The following is a 16,816-nucleotide window of genomic DNA, read 5'->3' as shown; positions in this document are numbered from 1 at the left end:
AGCCATATTACAGTTCTGACTTAGTCACGACACTGTGGAGAAAAAACAACTGGGCTCCCCTCCTTTTCTCTTTCCACTTCAGCCAACAAAGAACTGCTTGTTTCACTTATTTCCCAGAAACAGCATTAGCCTTCCAATAAGGTCAGCAAAAAATGCTGCTTTTCAGTGCTGGTGCATTTTGTTCCAAAAATCTGTAAAGTATTAAAGCAAAAAGTTGCCCTACCCCAGTGCACAGAGACTCCTTTATTCAGATTTCTGAGCTGAAAATAGCTATACAGACATTTCCCAACAGTTTTAACTGTTAAGTTCTGTGATATTCACATTTAACTAATCTTTCCCATCTTCCATGATTTAAACTTACAACACCCCAAACAACCTGCAGGTGCAGCATCAACGCTGTGATTTAGCAGGAAGTTATTTAAAAGATTAGAGATTTACTCTGAAAGCACTTTTAACAATAAGTCAGTAGGAACAAATAATGGTGGGAGCTGCTTGAGTGTAGCGACAGCTTTAATACTAATGACTGATTACTGATGACCACTAGAATTTAAATTATTTATTAAATTACTTTTACTTTGTTTCATGCAATCTTCAGCTTTTGCATTTCATTCACTTTGAAACTATGGAAATGACCCTCCACTCTTGCACTGCCCCATGTTTGGATTACTAACTTTGAGGGGAAATGCCTACTCCAACAGGAACTTCTTTGTGTCAAAATTGTTCCATTTTGAAACAGTGCCAACATCTCTCTTCAGCACATCAACTTTTAACATTTCAGGTTTACTGGATAGTCAGTTGCTGGTTTAGAGGTGTGTGTCCTTTGAGACATCTGGATTTAATTTACCTGAGACTGAAATTAATTCCTGCTAGTCTCCTAAACTCTTCACCACTGTCCTTAAAACATAAATAAATTACTCTATTTGAAATCTGCTTAATAAATTACTTGTTAGAGGCTTTAATTGCAAACAACCAAACGCCCCTCATTCTTTTGAGAGCCGAATCACAAAACTCATTCCCAGAGAACGGGCGAGACCTCGACCATCCTTTCAGCTCTCCTGTAAGGAATCACCAGCAGCAGGTGCCAAGATTATTCACTCTGACCACAAATGAATTGTGTTTGCTTCTTCCAGGATATCCAGTAATTAACAATGACCTGGAACAGGAAACCTTTCCACTGTGCAGGTGGTGTGAGAGCACAGGCTACACAGAAGGAAAAGCACGTTCCCCTCAATGTCACAGGTTTCTATCTGAATTTCCAGCCAAGGCAAACGAAGCCTTGCAAAATCTGGACCACTTCATGGATGTTGGTTAACACTAAAACACACAGCACCTGGTTTTGAACTCGTTGGGAATTTCTGTGTTCCTATCTCCAGACACTCACTTTGACCCAGTAACCAAAACTGCCTTTAATCATCCTTAAACAATAGTAGCTGCACTTCTTTTATCATGGCAGGATATGGAAACTTTGGTTCATGTGTTTATTGCTCCTAGACAGAATTATTGCATTGTTTTATTGGTTGGATTTCCTGTCTGATTAAAAAAAATTAAAGCAGAGGCAAAGTGCTATAATTCCCAGTTGTGCAGACACAATTAAAGTGCCATGAGCTGAAAGCTGAACTTCTCAGATTCACGCATGATTTTCTATTAAATAACTAGTCATCAGTTTATAAGGCTCTTCACAATAAAAAATTCTGTTGTGTAATACCCGATGTCCTTCATCTTAGAGAACCAGTGAATTAACAGTGAAAGCCATGCCTGCCTGAGTCACTTGGGTCATGCCTGCTGCTGGCTCTTGCCAGAGGTAAAGTTCTCTCCTTCAGTAGGGAAAAACAGAAACCAAATAATTCTTCACTTGGAGTTTGATACAAAAAGTTAACGTGGTTGAACTCTCAGGACCAACACACACACTGACACTAAACAAGTTAACTCTGAGCTTTCCACTGTGCTCTGCCTGAACTGCTTGATCTATAAAATGGAGAGAAGTATCACCAGCTTCTGCCAGACGTGGGCCATTTTGTTTTTCTTATACTCTGTATTTACACATGATCAAATCAGGTGAAAGTGCAGGTGTCAAGTGCAAACTAAAGGAGATGTAGCACCTCCCTCCCTCTGCCAGAAATTACTCTGTATTCCTAAGTGTGTGTGTGTTCCACGTTCTGAAACTGCCCCACTCAATGCTGATGATACAGCACCCATTTTCTTTTTGGTACCAGCCTCCTCCCTGATGAACACACGGGAACTACCCCAGGACATTCTCCTCTGTCTCCAGGGATTTCTGCACCTGAGTGCACCAAGCCCTGAGCTCCTGCTCTGGCCCCCCCACTGCCTCTGCCTTCAGCAGGGGCCAGGTTGGACCTCCCAAGGCCCCTTCTCACCTGACATGTCTGTGATGGACTCACCCTGAACTTGTACAAGGCCCTACCCCTGTGCACAAACTCACACACAAATTCACTCAGTGCTTTACCTCGAACAGGCATCCCACGCTCTGTGAGCTCAGAACCTCCCACAGCTGCCCCTCCATTCAGAACACCTGAAGGAGTCCACAGGTTCTCACCAAACCCCTCTGAGCATGTCATCAGCAGGGAACTGATAAACCAGCAACACAGAGATAAAAGAAAACCTCTGCTCTGGATGGAGACAGACTACAGGAACACTGGAAATATCAGAAACCATAACATTATGAATATTTATGATTTTTTTTCCCTTGAAAATGGGCATATTAATGAACACATCTTGACAGACTAAAAGAATATATAGTTATGAGGTATTATGTACAGAACTAAGAGACATCTTGGTACATTTTCTGAAGGCAGCATTATCTGGGCCAACAGACACCACATACTAAGATAATGACTTACGAGCTGTGAAAACATCAAGTTATTAACCATTATCACAGAACAGCCCCAGTCAGAAGAGATCTCAAAAGACCTTTTTTTTCCAAACTTGCATGAAAAATAATGAGACTAAAAACGGACAGGGTAATAGAATATGATACAGCCCTAACACATAAAGGATCCACACAAACACACCTGGCTTGTTTCTGTGCTCCAGCTCTTGTCACTCCCACCCTGACAGTCAGGTCACAAGTGACTGCAGCATTTAAATGCCTTTCTGCCCATCAAACCCATGCACAGTCTGATGAGTCACACAAGTTCTCCTGTGTACCAGAAGGGGTAAAACCAGGTACACTTTCTGGAATTGCTGGTCCTGGACTGTCCACTGTGCAAAGAGGCCAAGGGGATGGTGGTGGCACTGGGGAGCGGCAGGGATGTCCAAACACCCATTTGAACCACAGCTTCTGGTTACATGAATTGAAAGCCCCTCCACACCCAAACAAACTCAGAGGCATTTCACAAAGTGGCAGAGTGCCCCAGACTGTCAAGACACCAAACCCTGGGCACTGCTTAATACCCATGTGAGTCCCTCCCGTGGGCTGCAGAGTAACTGTGCCCACAGCCCTGTCTGCTCTGAGCCCAATCCCACCTCCCCCTGTGCCCCCAGCCCTGTCTGCTCTGAGCCCAATCCCACCTCCCCCTGTGCCCCCCAGCCCTGTCTGCTCTGAGCCCAATCCCACCTTCCCTTGAGCCCCCCAGCCCTGTCTGCTCTGGGCCCAATCCCACGTTCCCTTGTGCCCCCAGCCCTGTCTGCTCTGAGCCCAATCCCACCTCCCCCTGTGCCCCCCAGCCCTGTCTGCTCTGAGCCCAATCCCACCTCCCCCTGTGCCCCCCAGCCCTGTCTGCTCTGGGCCCAATCCCACGTTCCCCTGTGCCCCCCAGCCCTGTCTGCTCTGAGCCCAATCCCACCTCCCCCTGTGCCCCCCAGCCCTGTCTGCTCTGAGCCCAATCCCACCTCCCCCTGTGCCCCCCAGCCCTGTCTGCTCTGAGCCCAATCCCACCTCCCCCTGTGCCCCCCAGCCCTCTCTGCTCTGAGCCCAATCCCACCTCCCCCTGTGCCCCCCAGCCCTGTCTGCTCTGGGCCCAATCCCACCTCCCCCTGTGGCCCCCAGCCCTGTCTGCTCTGAGCCCAATCCCACCTCCCCCTGTGCCCCCCAGCCCTGTCTGCTCTGAGCCCAATCCCACGTTCCCTTGTGCCCCCAGCCCTGTCTGCTCTGAGCCCAATCCCACCTCCCCCTGTGCCCCCCAGCCCTGTCTGCTCTGAGCCCAATCCCACCTCCCACCGTGCCTGACGGGGCCACTTTGCCTACAGCCTTCAGAGATTTTCTATAGTCTGTTCTTTTTGTAGGAGCTCCTGAAGGAACACACATATAAATTCAAGCTAACTTATACTGAGAACATAAATGCTGTTATAGAGGGCTTTATTATGTCAAAATAAGTTGCAGACTATTAAACTTGGAAAACATTTAAATGAAGACCAGATTGTGCTCACCCACTGGATGAAATCACAAAAAAAATCACCAAAAAAATCTCTTTAAAACAGTTTGAAGGAAGGATGGAAATAACAATGGCTTTGAATGTTGCATAATGTAGAGTAGAGAAAGACTACAAAACAAGCAGCATTTAATGAAAAATTGTTGCAAAAGAAACTTTTGTAAGATTGAATTTTTCCCCTAAATCTTGCTTCACAAAGCTCCAAATCATCCTCCACAATCTTCTTACACCAGGGAATGCCACCAAGGCAGAACAGCATCCGTAGCTCAGACTCAGCATTCCCACAGGAGGCCTTTACTGAGGCAGCAGTGGGACCCAGTGGGAGTTGTGGTGAGTGCTGAGGTCCCCCCGAGCCTCCTCAGAGGCTGCTGTGTTCTGTTCAGATTACTGCAATCTCTCTGTGTAAATTTTGTGTGTATATATATGCATATATACACACACACTTTCTAGATTAGATATTTTAAGATATGTTTTTAATAAAATAGTGTCACACAGGGTGTTCAAACAGGTGGACTGGAAAATCAGGGACTGTGATGTGGAAATGACTAATATGGAGCTGGAATTGCTACTCAGCTGGCCACACAGATTTGCTTGCTCCCAAAGCATCACAGGGGCCTTTGAAAGCCACCAGAATGACAAAAAGGTCACCAAGACATACTGACAAAATGTCAAATTGACAAATATGGAAACTGTGTAAATTTTTACCTACTGTTTCTAGTGGGAAATTCAATTACAAATCTGAACCATTATGCCAAGAACTGCACAAACACCGACCAAAAAGTAGAACTTCATCATATATGTATGTGGTGTAATGAAATACAGTCTGTATTTGATGGGACAGATTTCAAATTCTGTGGAAATGCTCTTTTTGGACACCTGAAGTGCCATTAAGAACAGACTCTCCAGTACGTGTACACTTTTATTTGTAATACTTTGTATCTCCAGAAAGACCCTCCTCTAAAATTCAGTGTACATCTGTTTCAGTACAGCATTTGGCTTTGATTAATTTCCACTAACAAACTGAGGGGGAAAGCACACTGTACACTGTCCTGATTTAGGGCACCTCCTTTGTTTTTTAGCTAGGGATGATGTAACAGATGTCAACACAAGCAGAGGAGTGAACAAAAAGCCTGCTGTCCTATTCTTACCTCCTGGCCATTCCAGCACTGCCACAAACAGACTGACCCACAGGCAGCTGTGGTTTGAAGCCACAGCAGCGCAGTTGGGAGTTTTATCATGTGCTGTGACACTCTGCAGACACCCCAAACTCTCAGATCTTGCACAGGTTTCTTCTGCAAATATCCGCCCTCACATCGTGTGCTATATCATGTAACATAACCAACACCTACTGCTAAATCATAACATAACCAACACCTACTGCTAAATCACATAACATAACCAGCACCTACTGCTAAATCATAACATAACCAACACCTACTGCTAAATCACATAACATAACCAGCACCTACTGCTAAATCATAACATAACCAACACCTACTGCTAAATCATGTAACATAACCAACACCTACTGCTAAATCATAACATAACCAACACCTACTGCTAAATCATGTAACATAACCAACACCTACTGCTAAATCATAACATAACCAACACCTACTGCTAAATCACATAACCAACACCTACTGCTAAATCACATAACCAACACCTACTGCTAAATCACATAACCAGCACCTACTGCTAAATCATGTAACATAACCAACACCTACTGCTAAATCATGTAACATAACCAACACCTAGTGCTAAACCATGTAACATAACCAACACCTACTGCTAAATCATAACATAACCAACACCCACTGCTAAATCATGTAACATAACCAACCCTTGCTGCATATACTCAAGCAGGGCAGTTGCTGAGAGAAAGGCAGAAGAAAGAACTGAAGCTAATTACCTGAGAGGTCAGCCTAGGTGTTTCCTATAAATGCAGTGCAAAAGTGAATTGGTGACCATTAACAGACAAATGTTCACCATTTTAGAAGAGACAGCCCTGATGGACCACACTGCAAGTGAATAATCAAGAAATCATGAGATCAGCTTACCAAAAATTCAACCAGAACAAGAATCTGCTGTGTTTTGAAGACTACCTATTTGACATAGTTTTGTGAGTTTGAGCCTGAAAGCTCATCTATGTTTTCTCATTTTCTTGAGCAGTAGAAAAGTTAAAGCTCCAGAAGTTAAATATTAGGGGTTATTGGTTTTTTCCACTTCTATACCTTCTTTAAAATTTTCAGATTTCATGGCTTTATTTTCACTAAGACTCATATCTGGCAATAGCAGACAATGTAAGTTGATGGTTAAATTTACACTGAAAAGTGCTAAAGAGGAACACCAAGGGAACCACAATAGTTATAAAAAGTTTGTAGGTAATTCATACTGAAAAACAGACTTTTTAGTATTTTGCAAGTTGCTTTCAGTGCAGAACATCATTATGCAAAAAACCCACCCACCACCATCAAAAAACTACCAAGCAAACACTCTACCCCCTGTGACCTGAAACAACACAGGGCTGTCTGTGGACAGGTCATCCAACAGCTCGGACCTGAAACGGGGCTTGTGAGAGCTTTACCACCTCAGAAGGTAAAAGCACAGAAAGAGCTTATTTTTCTATGTTTTCTATGTTTAATTCTACATCACAAATTTGTCACAGAGGCTCTAAACTAAACTGCATGAAATTCAGAACTTCACCTCCAACAGTACAAATTCACTTGCTGCCAACTCTACAGAGGGAGAAGTAAGTAAATGAAGGGGAGAAGATACTGTTAGGTCTGAGAGCAGAATGAGAGCTACTTTCTTGAACAAAAAATGACTTTGATAAGCAAATCAGGAAAGTGTCTCTCCTGTCTCTTGTGCTCTCAGAGCTCCCAGGCAGTACTCACTGAGATTTGGCTGTGACATTGCCATGGGCCTCTGTGGCACCGGCGTGGCCGTGGCTGCGGGGTGGCGGCTGACGTGGTTCAGTGGCTGGTTCGGGGGCTTTCGAGGATCTTGCCATGTTGTAATTTTTTCTATGTGACTGAGAAAGAAAAGATAAAACACAAATTTAACAAAACATACCCAGTATATTATATACACACTTAGGCATAATGTCATGAAAGTCCTATTTGCTTTTCTTATCCCACATCTGTCTGCCCTTCCTCATCTCACTCCAACCCACTTGAAATTATCATCTGGTCCCTTATTTTTTGTTTCTGATCTTCTGCCCCTGCCATTCTAACTTATTCTGCCCTATTGTGGAATAATTACTTTTACTTGAACAATTGGTGAATTCTGTTGTCATACTGAAAATCTGTAACATACTCATCTTCCAGATTATTCAGTTGTCCAAAAGTTGTTTACTCTTGTCCTACCAGTTGTCCTCTACATACTCGGTATCTGGCCTGTCCTCACTCAGCAATATATAGTCATCTTGCTGAGTTATGTAAAGGCAAGTGTTTGTCTTGCCAAACCCAACTGCTTTGTTCCTTCCCACACCATGAAAAGTCGCCTGTGTGTCCAAGAATACCAGAACATATTCCCACCACCCAACCTGCAGATGACAGCCACCTGACCTATGAGTAAGCACTGATTCCTCTGTAAAGGCACTAACAGAGCCAACAATGCACCTGCCACTCCAGTTTGCAAACTCTCTCTATGTGTATTACCTCGAAAACATGAAATCCTGCATAAATCCACACAGATTTCACAGGGACATAACTATAACAACAGTCACTGTAAAATATTTTGGCCACAGAATTGTGTGGAAGGAACTGTGATTTTGTTCAACTGGAAGTTTACACTGAAATGCATCTGTTTGGAAGGAAACTTACCAGGACAAGAATTTTAAGGATCACTGTGTAATTCTATTTGAATCAAGAAACGTGAAAGGAACCCTGTTAAAGTAATCAGTAGTCTGGTATCTGTCAAGGGATTGTCTGGCTCCAAGCCCAACCAGCTAACCAGGCTGGGTTACTGTTTGGACTTGGATGGGTTCTTCTCTATCAGGTTTTGTCAGAAGGAGGTAAGTCTTTAAGAAAAACATGTAAAGAAGGACAAATTTTAAATATTCTGTGCCTGAGAAACCATTTCAATCCAACTTTGATAAAAGCACAGTGTAAATCCTCCTTCCTGTGCTCAGTCTTGGGCCTGTCATTGCTTTTGCTGACATTGGTGGCACGGACACCACTGCTGTCACCCCTTCATATCCAGCTGAGAACCAGAACCATTTCACAAGCAAGTTTCCATATCCACTGTAATGTACATCTCAGGTATTACCAAAAATAATGTGAATTACAAGCAAAGAAAAAAAACCATAAACCATTTTTTAAAGAACAGAAAAAAGTGCCCTTGTCTTTATTTAGTCTGTAGCCATTTTCTTTTCCTAATATTTTACCTTGTATATATACAGTTACCAAACCCCAACTGAAGATCACACTTTCACCTGGTGCTTCTCAGCTGCTGAGTCACTTCCTTTCTTCACAGCTTCTGTTTATCATTCACAATGAATCCACTCACCAGTGCTTCTCCCCAGCATTAGAACACTTCAGTGTCCTCTCATTGTAAACCTTTATTATATTTCAGCTTTTCTTTTTACTCACATTTCAAGTATAAGAATTCTCGTATATGGTGTACGAAGCCAGAGAGCCCCAAACTTTGATGTTCTCTTACCTCATCTATAATATTGACATAGAGAGAACTGCAGAGATATGCAAGGAACTTTTATGACTTGCATTTATAAGATTCTTACTTGAGCCATATTCAAACATGTGACAAAGCAGCCCAAAAATCCATATTCAAATTCTCACTTTCCAATAGTAATTTTTTGCATTCCTTATTATTATTTTATATCCCAGTGTCAGAGGCAGCCATTTCTCAACAAGGTCTTCATCCATAAACAAGCAGGACAGGGAAGCAGAGTTAATCTCAGCTTCTATTTCTGCATCACAGATGAGACTGATGGGGGGTCTCCACAGGCAAACAAGGTTTGGTGTTCTCACTGAAATCTGGGAAAGTTAAATATTTACAACTCAAAGGAGACATACAGGAATCTGTGAAATGTGTGTCCTGCAATGCCCCAGTGCAGCAGGTGGCAAATTGCATCCCAGTGGTGGTCCCTCATCAGAGCAAAATTAAACCAAAGCTTGCATCTAAACAGCTCAGTATGTTACCAGGACTTCAAGATTGTTCCACCTGTTGTACCTCGAGCTTTTGTTAAATGCCTCCTGTTTGGGTGTCTGCACTCTGCTCTGCAGTGTCAGTGTCAGTGTTCCCCAGAGTTTGAGCTGCCCCGTCCTGCAGTTTTACTGCGAGGCTCTAATCCCCCACTTCCACTGCAGCCCTGCCAGGACAGCTCAGGGAGTTTAAATTAGCAAGCAGCAGCATGAAGGACACCAATCCTCCTTCTGCTTGTACTCACTCCAACAGCAGATGTACCTCAGTGGGTTCTATTTTCAGACCCTTTTTATCCCAGTATTAGGAAATTCAGAGCTACTCATCTAAAAAGCTTTAAGGGGAACTGAGAAGAATGAACAGATTATTCCATAAGTTCACGCTCACCTGAAAAAACACAAATGCAGAGTTTGTCTCTGTGGGGTCCCTTGTCAGTGCTTGGACACATGGGCTGAGCCCAGAGTCTGTGCCTGAGCCCATATCCCAGTGGAGCTGCTGGTTGGACACAGGGGCTGAGCCCAGAGTCTGTGCCTGAGCCCATATCCCAGTGGAGCTGCTGGTTGGACACAGGGACTGAGCCCAGAGTCTGTGACTGAGCCCATATCTCAGTGGAGCTGCTGGTTGGACACAGGGGCTGAGCCCAGAGTCTGTGCCTGAGCCCATATCCCAGTGGAGCTGCTGGTTGGACACAGGGACTGAGCCCAGAGTCTGTGACTGAGCCCATATCCCAGTGGAGCTGCTCTGAGCAGGAACTGGTGACTCAGAGCACCCAGAGCCTCCCGCTCTGACTCAGGGGCCGCTCACTCCAGAGGGGTCCTGGCAGCTCCCCCTGCCCCAGAGCAGCCCCAGCCACCCCTGCCAGCCCCCCTGCCATGCCAAACATTGGGCAATCTGTTTGCACCTTCTGGAACAGAGCAGTGCATTTCCCAACCTTCCCTCTATTCCTTTGCTCCTGTAAACAAAAACAGGACAAAAAGGAAGTGAGTGTGAAGTCAGAGCCCACTCACAGTGCTCTGACACTGTGTGATGTGGCAGATAGGCCTTTATATGGATAGAAAGGTTTTTAAATTTAAGAAAATTACCTCGGGGACACAACATCTTAGTCTATTGTCTGAGCTTGCTCATGGTACTGCAGGGAAATTTCTGGTAAAACGACAGCCAAAGCCAAGTCCCACATTATTCCAGGAACCAGCACCAGGCAGGACCCAGCAGCAAAAGGCAAACTGCTCACAGAATCTCGGGCTTTTGTAAAAGTCTAGTATCATCTACTTCCTAAAAATCTTGGCTCTATTATTCTTTTTAAAGTGACCTTTATGTCTTGCAGTCACAGGTGAACAAAACTTAAGATATGAATAGAAATTATTCCTAACTTTAGAAACAATTACCCTGTGTGCACGTGTCCAATTCTCACAGGAATCAATGCATGTGCCTGTTTATATGACAGTGGCTAAAAATGAAAACCCGGGAAAGGGCTTTCAAGTTCCTCATTATCCAGGATCTTTAACATTGCAGAAATGAGTAAGCTCAAGAAGAAAGACCACAAAAACAATACTCTTTGTCATTAAACAGGGAATTAAAAACCCATCACTACAATCTAAAGAAATTAAATCTACTTGGTACAGCCTTAACTTACTTTAAAATAATATTAAGTTACAAGACCCCAATTCACCTATGGAAAAATCTCATGAAGTGACTTTCAGAAGTACAATTTTAACCCTTTCAGGCAAACAGAAAAAATAATGTGGGCAAGTACTTAGTTCTGTGTAACAATTAGGATGAAAAAAATTACTCTGTATATAAAAATAACCTTTTTGTCTTAAGAAAACCTTTGATTTCACTTCCCTCACAATTCAAAATTATTTCCTGGCCTAGTGTCTGTTCTTAGGAAACTTCAAGAAGAGAAAGATGAGATCCACTGTGTACAAAAAAAGAAAAACACTGTTTGGGGCAAAAAATTAACTCACAGATAGTATTTTTAAGTGCTAACCAATAGGAGTTGCATTTATTGGTGCCTTTAGAGATCTCCAGACCCACTGGCCACTACAGAAAGCCCACCAGCTCCCCAAGGGTGGCAGCAGCAGTGCCACTGTCACAGCTCTGTGAGTGCCTTGCCTTAGGGGGGAGTTTGGCCAAGGGTGGAACCAGAAATCTCTGAAGGGGATGAAGAGAATCAAGGAAATTCTATAATTAGGTGGCACTTCCCAGCAGCTTATGGCAGCTGTTGGAACTGGTGGCAGCACTGGCTGGGGGTACAACAAGTCCAAAATTCTTCCTCCCCAGAGGGTGCACAGCCTGTCACACCAGCACTGCCTCTGCCCCACTGGGGCCAACCTGTCCCAGCACCTACTGACCCTGCACAACAGGGGACACACTTCAGTTATTGTCATCTTTCTAATCCTAAAAGTGGAAGGAATTTGTTGTTCATTAAAAAGCAATAGCTGAGAAACATTTTAGACTGTCTCTAATAAAAATCCCTGTACATACGCTATGTGGTCCCTCAGATATCGAAAGGGAATTTGTGAATGCTACTTTGTAAGAATCCTTCATTAAGCACTGTTCTTAATTATTAGCAAGATATTTCTTTGCAGATATTGTGTCTTCTTTGTGGCTATTGCATGCACAGGAGAAGGGCAGGCCGTGGTTTGGCCCCTGCCTGGGCAGAGCCTGTTCTGGCTGCAGTGCAGCTCCTGTCTCTCCTTTGCCACGCTGCTTTCCCTGCTCTCGCACACCACAGACCAAAGTTTCAAAAGCCAAGTTCTGCTTTCATCATAACATAAGAAGACTTCACAGAAAATACAGCACCATCATGCACTCACCTGTGCATTTGGGAACTGTAGCACATTACAAGTAGAGTGCACCAGTTCTCATGATGTGAGAGCTGCCTTCAAACACTTAAGGGACAGTCACTGCTCTTTAAGTGCAAGGCTTGAAAATTTCAGTAGGGCAGCCCAGCTTTTATGGCTTGTCACTTGTTTACAACTCTGTTAAATACAAAATTAAGTGGAAATGGGACTGAGTTAAATTATGATCTGAATCACATCCTGTTAAAGACAATGAGCTTAACTCTGGCATGAGCCCACACAGAACATGTTTGGAGAAAAACCTTGATTGGCATCGGCAGTTCACATGCCAGACTGCAGACAAAGCATCAGTGTCATTAGGCTGGCAGTTGTCTCAGTCTTTTCGTTCAGCTTGTTTACATTACACACACAAAAAAAGGAATGTGAAAAGTTTAGAACAATGAACAGCTAACTCAGTGCGTGCCTCTCTTGGTCCTCTCGGGGTTGTGCACTGTGATACCATCGGGCAGTGTCTAATTACACACTTTGTCTTTAACTAACACGCAGCTTCATCCTGTACCTACTGCAAAATTTTCAGACTATTCTAGTGACAGATGTAATAAACTACCCTTAAAAGATAGTGAGTAAATCATCACACTGTCACTTCAGAGATCTCCATTCGATTTTGCAAGGCTGTCCCCATCCTACAGGTCAGAGCAACAACTGATTTAGCAGAATGCAGCATTTGCAGGGAGCACTTTGAAACACCCAGCCCATGACCCTACAAAACAGGCATTGCTTTTATGTTCAAAACACAGTTTGCAGTGACTTCAGCTACCACTATGAGTGCCTGGCATACTATAAATCATGGGGAGGCACAGGGGGGTTAGTGTAGGTTGGGATGGTTCCTACTTTCAAATACATACATACTCATTAGTCTGACATTTTCCAACATCATATAAAGAAAAGCTGATAGGGTTGGTTTTCTTGCAGTTACACAGAGAAGACTGCTACTATCTTCTTTCTCATACACACAAGTGGAATGTACATTTATTTTTAGAAGGGTCCCATCTCCTCTAAAAAGCCATATGAGAAATAATGACTTCTTTAAAAGAAAACCTAGTGATGGTGCTACACAGCACCCAGCCAGGATAACTCAGCCTGCTGGTGTCCACACAGTCAGCCAAGGACAGACACAGTGCCTGGCACTGGCTGTGCCCAGGGCCTGCAGGTACAGAAAAATCAAGAATGAGCAATTCTGCTCTATATAAAAACCTGTAAGACTGAAGGCAGCTAACAATAAACAAAGTCAGCTGCTTGGAGGAGTAGCAGCTCCCCAGACGTCTCTCATGCACATCTCCTTAGGTTTCTCACAGCACACTGGAGGTGTTCTTGAAAACAGCCAGGATGAGTTAACCAAAGCACTGGACTTGTGAGATATGGTTTACAACCAATGGGGATTTGCAGTTGTATGGTGTGAGGTTCAATTTAATCAGTTGTACGTAGCTTTAACTCTATAAACTGTGTGTGGTGTGTAATAAATTGGCATCCACTCGATCACAATGATCTGAGTGTGGTGCCCAGTTCCTCTGCCACGTATTTGTTGTTTTCTTTAGGGCCGTGCTGTGGGAATGTGGGACAGAGTGCAGGTCACCTTGGCAAATGGGCAAGGTGCTCCTTTTTGTGGGACAACACTTTGAAGTGGGAAAATCAGAGAGCTACAGCGTGTTACCTACTATTTAGCACAGGTGCCTTGCCATATTCAAGCTTCTTGATGCCTCCAAAGGTCTGAGGCAGACCACGGGACACAGGCTGTTGCAAAGAAAGTGAAATTCAGATGGAAGTCTGTTCTGTTTTTCTGCAGTTCTAAATCCCCAATGACTCATGAGGCAGTTTAAGGTCCCAGCTGAATCCTGGTGGGTCATACCAGGCCCCAAAACAGAGGGTGTCCGAGGGCATGGCTGCTTTGCCACCAGCCTGCAGTGCCACAGACACACCGGGCACACCTGGGGCAGGACGTGGGACCCACACAAACAAACCCTGCTGGATGTTTCAGCTCCATTAACAGGTTGATCTGCCTGCCCTGCAGCCCCAAGGGAGCCAAAACGAAATGGAGAAAAAGCTTTGGGAAGAGAAGAGGAGGGCCAGGCCAGTGGTGGCAGCAGAGTGAAGGGGGAGACAGCTGGGACAGTGTCAGCCTGTCCCACACTCAGCTCTGGCCTGGGGATTCCTGATGGAGGAGGGGAAATGGGAGAGATTCATGAAAATCTACTGCGCTGTTTTCATCTTACACCAAAATCAGACATCAAAAGACACCTGCTTTATTAGGTTATCAGTATGAAGAACTTCCCTCTCTGAAAAAATTCTGCCTATTCTTTGGGCACTCCCAAAGCACTGCCTGGCACTTGGGAGTGCCCTGGAGAAGCCAGTCCATGCCCACAGCTGCTGCAAAGCACTCGGGGTGCCTGGCCAGCACCCCGGACAGCTGGGGCACAGCCACAACAGCTGCTCAGCGTTACTTCTCAGCCTCAGCAATTTCATTATATGCTGACATTACTCACTGTTAACCAGGAAAGCACAAAATTTTGCCTTATTCAAAGCCAAAATGTAAATAATATTTTGCAAAAATCATGCACACAGTATATACATGTGAAAGGAAAATACCTAATGGGTGGAAGAGCTTAAAGCTGCATGCTACTGATTACATTTTTGCTATTCAACAGTTGGAAAGAATAAGAATTTATCATTCCTGACATCACTAAAAGCTCACAAACATAAAATCCAGGATCTCCCAATCCCTTTAGAGTGCAGACATTAATAACATTCAACAGTTCAACCACACCTTGCTGTGGGAGTTCAAGCAAAGCTCTGCAGTGTTCTCACCTGCACGTTCAGCCACCCACACTCAGAGATGAAAATTTCATGAACCTTTAAGGAGCCACAATGTAATTTTTAAACTGATTGAACCAGGGACTCTGTTCTCCCAATGCACCTTCATCGTCATCTCCAATCCTGAGGCTGGAACATTACATCTGTCTTTGAATATTTATTATCCTATGCTAAGTAATTTTTTCAGTGAAAAGAATTGCTCTTTTCCTGAATTAGTTTCAGCATAATTTGCTGCTGTGAAGAGAACTTTGAGAATGTCCAGCCTGCTCCCCTGGAACTGACTGATTCCATTGTTGGTGTACACAGAGGCCTTAAAACACATTAAACTAGTTACACAAATGAAAACAAAACACCCTTTGAGTTCTGCTGACAACTTAACCTTTAGAATTTGGACGAAATCTCAATTCTTAAGAGAAGAAAAAAAGGTACTGAATGAAGCTATTATACAGAACATTCTTATGGGATTTTTTAATGTATACAATACATAACAGCATTAATGCATTTGTTTACTTGATGAGTGCCTGTGGTACTCACATTTAAAGAGACATATTAATGATTGTATTAAAACCATGTTTATTTTAATTGGGATGAAATGTATACTCTGAAGACACAGTATTCCTTTGTGAGAGATACATGACATTTTCAGATTAGTGCAGTTTGCAAACTGTTAATAGGTTATAGAATGAAAGATCTTTTACTGTCCTCCACTTGAGCTGGAGGGCTACATCAGGTTTTGCTGTGAATGCCTCTGTTTGCCAATATAAAAGGGACCATATTTATGAGCAGTCAGGGTTTACACACATAAAATGAAATGGTGTTGTCTCATAACAAGAATGGAAGAAGTGGCCCAACCTAAAAAAATACTCTTTGACTACCACAATGGAATTTCTAGACAACTATTACTTTAATACATTCTGCATTCCAGTAAAAATTAATAAATAAACAAACAAGAACTCCCCTTCAACTGCACAGAATCCCCTTCAAGGGACACAATGAAAATCTCTGCCAGGCAAGAACGGATGGTAGGACAGAAAAACAAAACAGAGCAAAGCAGAACACAAAATCCCTATGAAGCTGTACAAAAATTACCTTCAAAAATTGTATTCCACTGCACGGGCCAGAGGCAGAGAAATGTCTGACTCTGCAGAATTTGACTCCAGAATTCTCCTCTGTAGTGTAGATTTCTATTTCATGCTTTGCTTTCCGACTGTGTCAGAAAATCACCATTAATGTTTCCAGGACATTGTGCATTTTGCATGTGCCTGAACAAAAAACCAAAACAAACTTCTAGTACCAGTGCCCTTTTGACCAGAGAATTAACAGGGCTGGACTAATTACTGTAATCCCAATAAAACTTCATTTATGCTATTTAACTAACAAGTATGCACTGTTTTCTCTTTGTAATTCAAAGAATAACTTGTCAGGAGCTTCAGATCCCTGTAATATAGTCAAGCTCCCTTCTGTAAACGGTTTTTGTTGCAGAAATAAATAATTTTCTACTCCCCAGGTAGGCACATATGCAATCCTGCCTCCCTTTTGGTTTTGAAACCATACAGGGACCAGCACTTCTTCAAAAACCAACAGAATGGTGCT

At 43.4% G+C, this 16,816-nt stretch overlaps 1 protein-coding gene across 1 annotated transcript in view; it reads right to left on the bottom strand.

Annotated features, from left to right (window-relative positions):
* WWTR1 (WW domain containing transcription regulator 1) overlaps nucleotides 1-16,816 on the bottom strand; it is a 46,355-nt gene that overhangs the window by 14,385 nt on the left and 15,154 nt on the right. Inside the window, exon 2 of the mRNA XM_071566337.1 lies at nucleotides 7,286-7,422. Coding sequence (XP_071422438.1) covers nucleotides 7,286-7,422 — 137 coding nt within the window. The remainder of the gene's footprint in view (nucleotides 1-7,285; nucleotides 7,423-16,816) is intronic.

Source organism: Pithys albifrons, chromosome 11, assembly GCF_047495875.1.
Source record: "Pithys albifrons albifrons isolate INPA30051 chromosome 11, PitAlb_v1, whole genome shotgun sequence".
NCBI lineage: Eukaryota > Metazoa > Chordata > Aves > Passeriformes > Thamnophilidae > Pithys > Pithys albifrons.
Note: the sequence above shows the minus strand (reverse complement) of the source record. Positions and strands in the feature narration are given on the sequence as shown.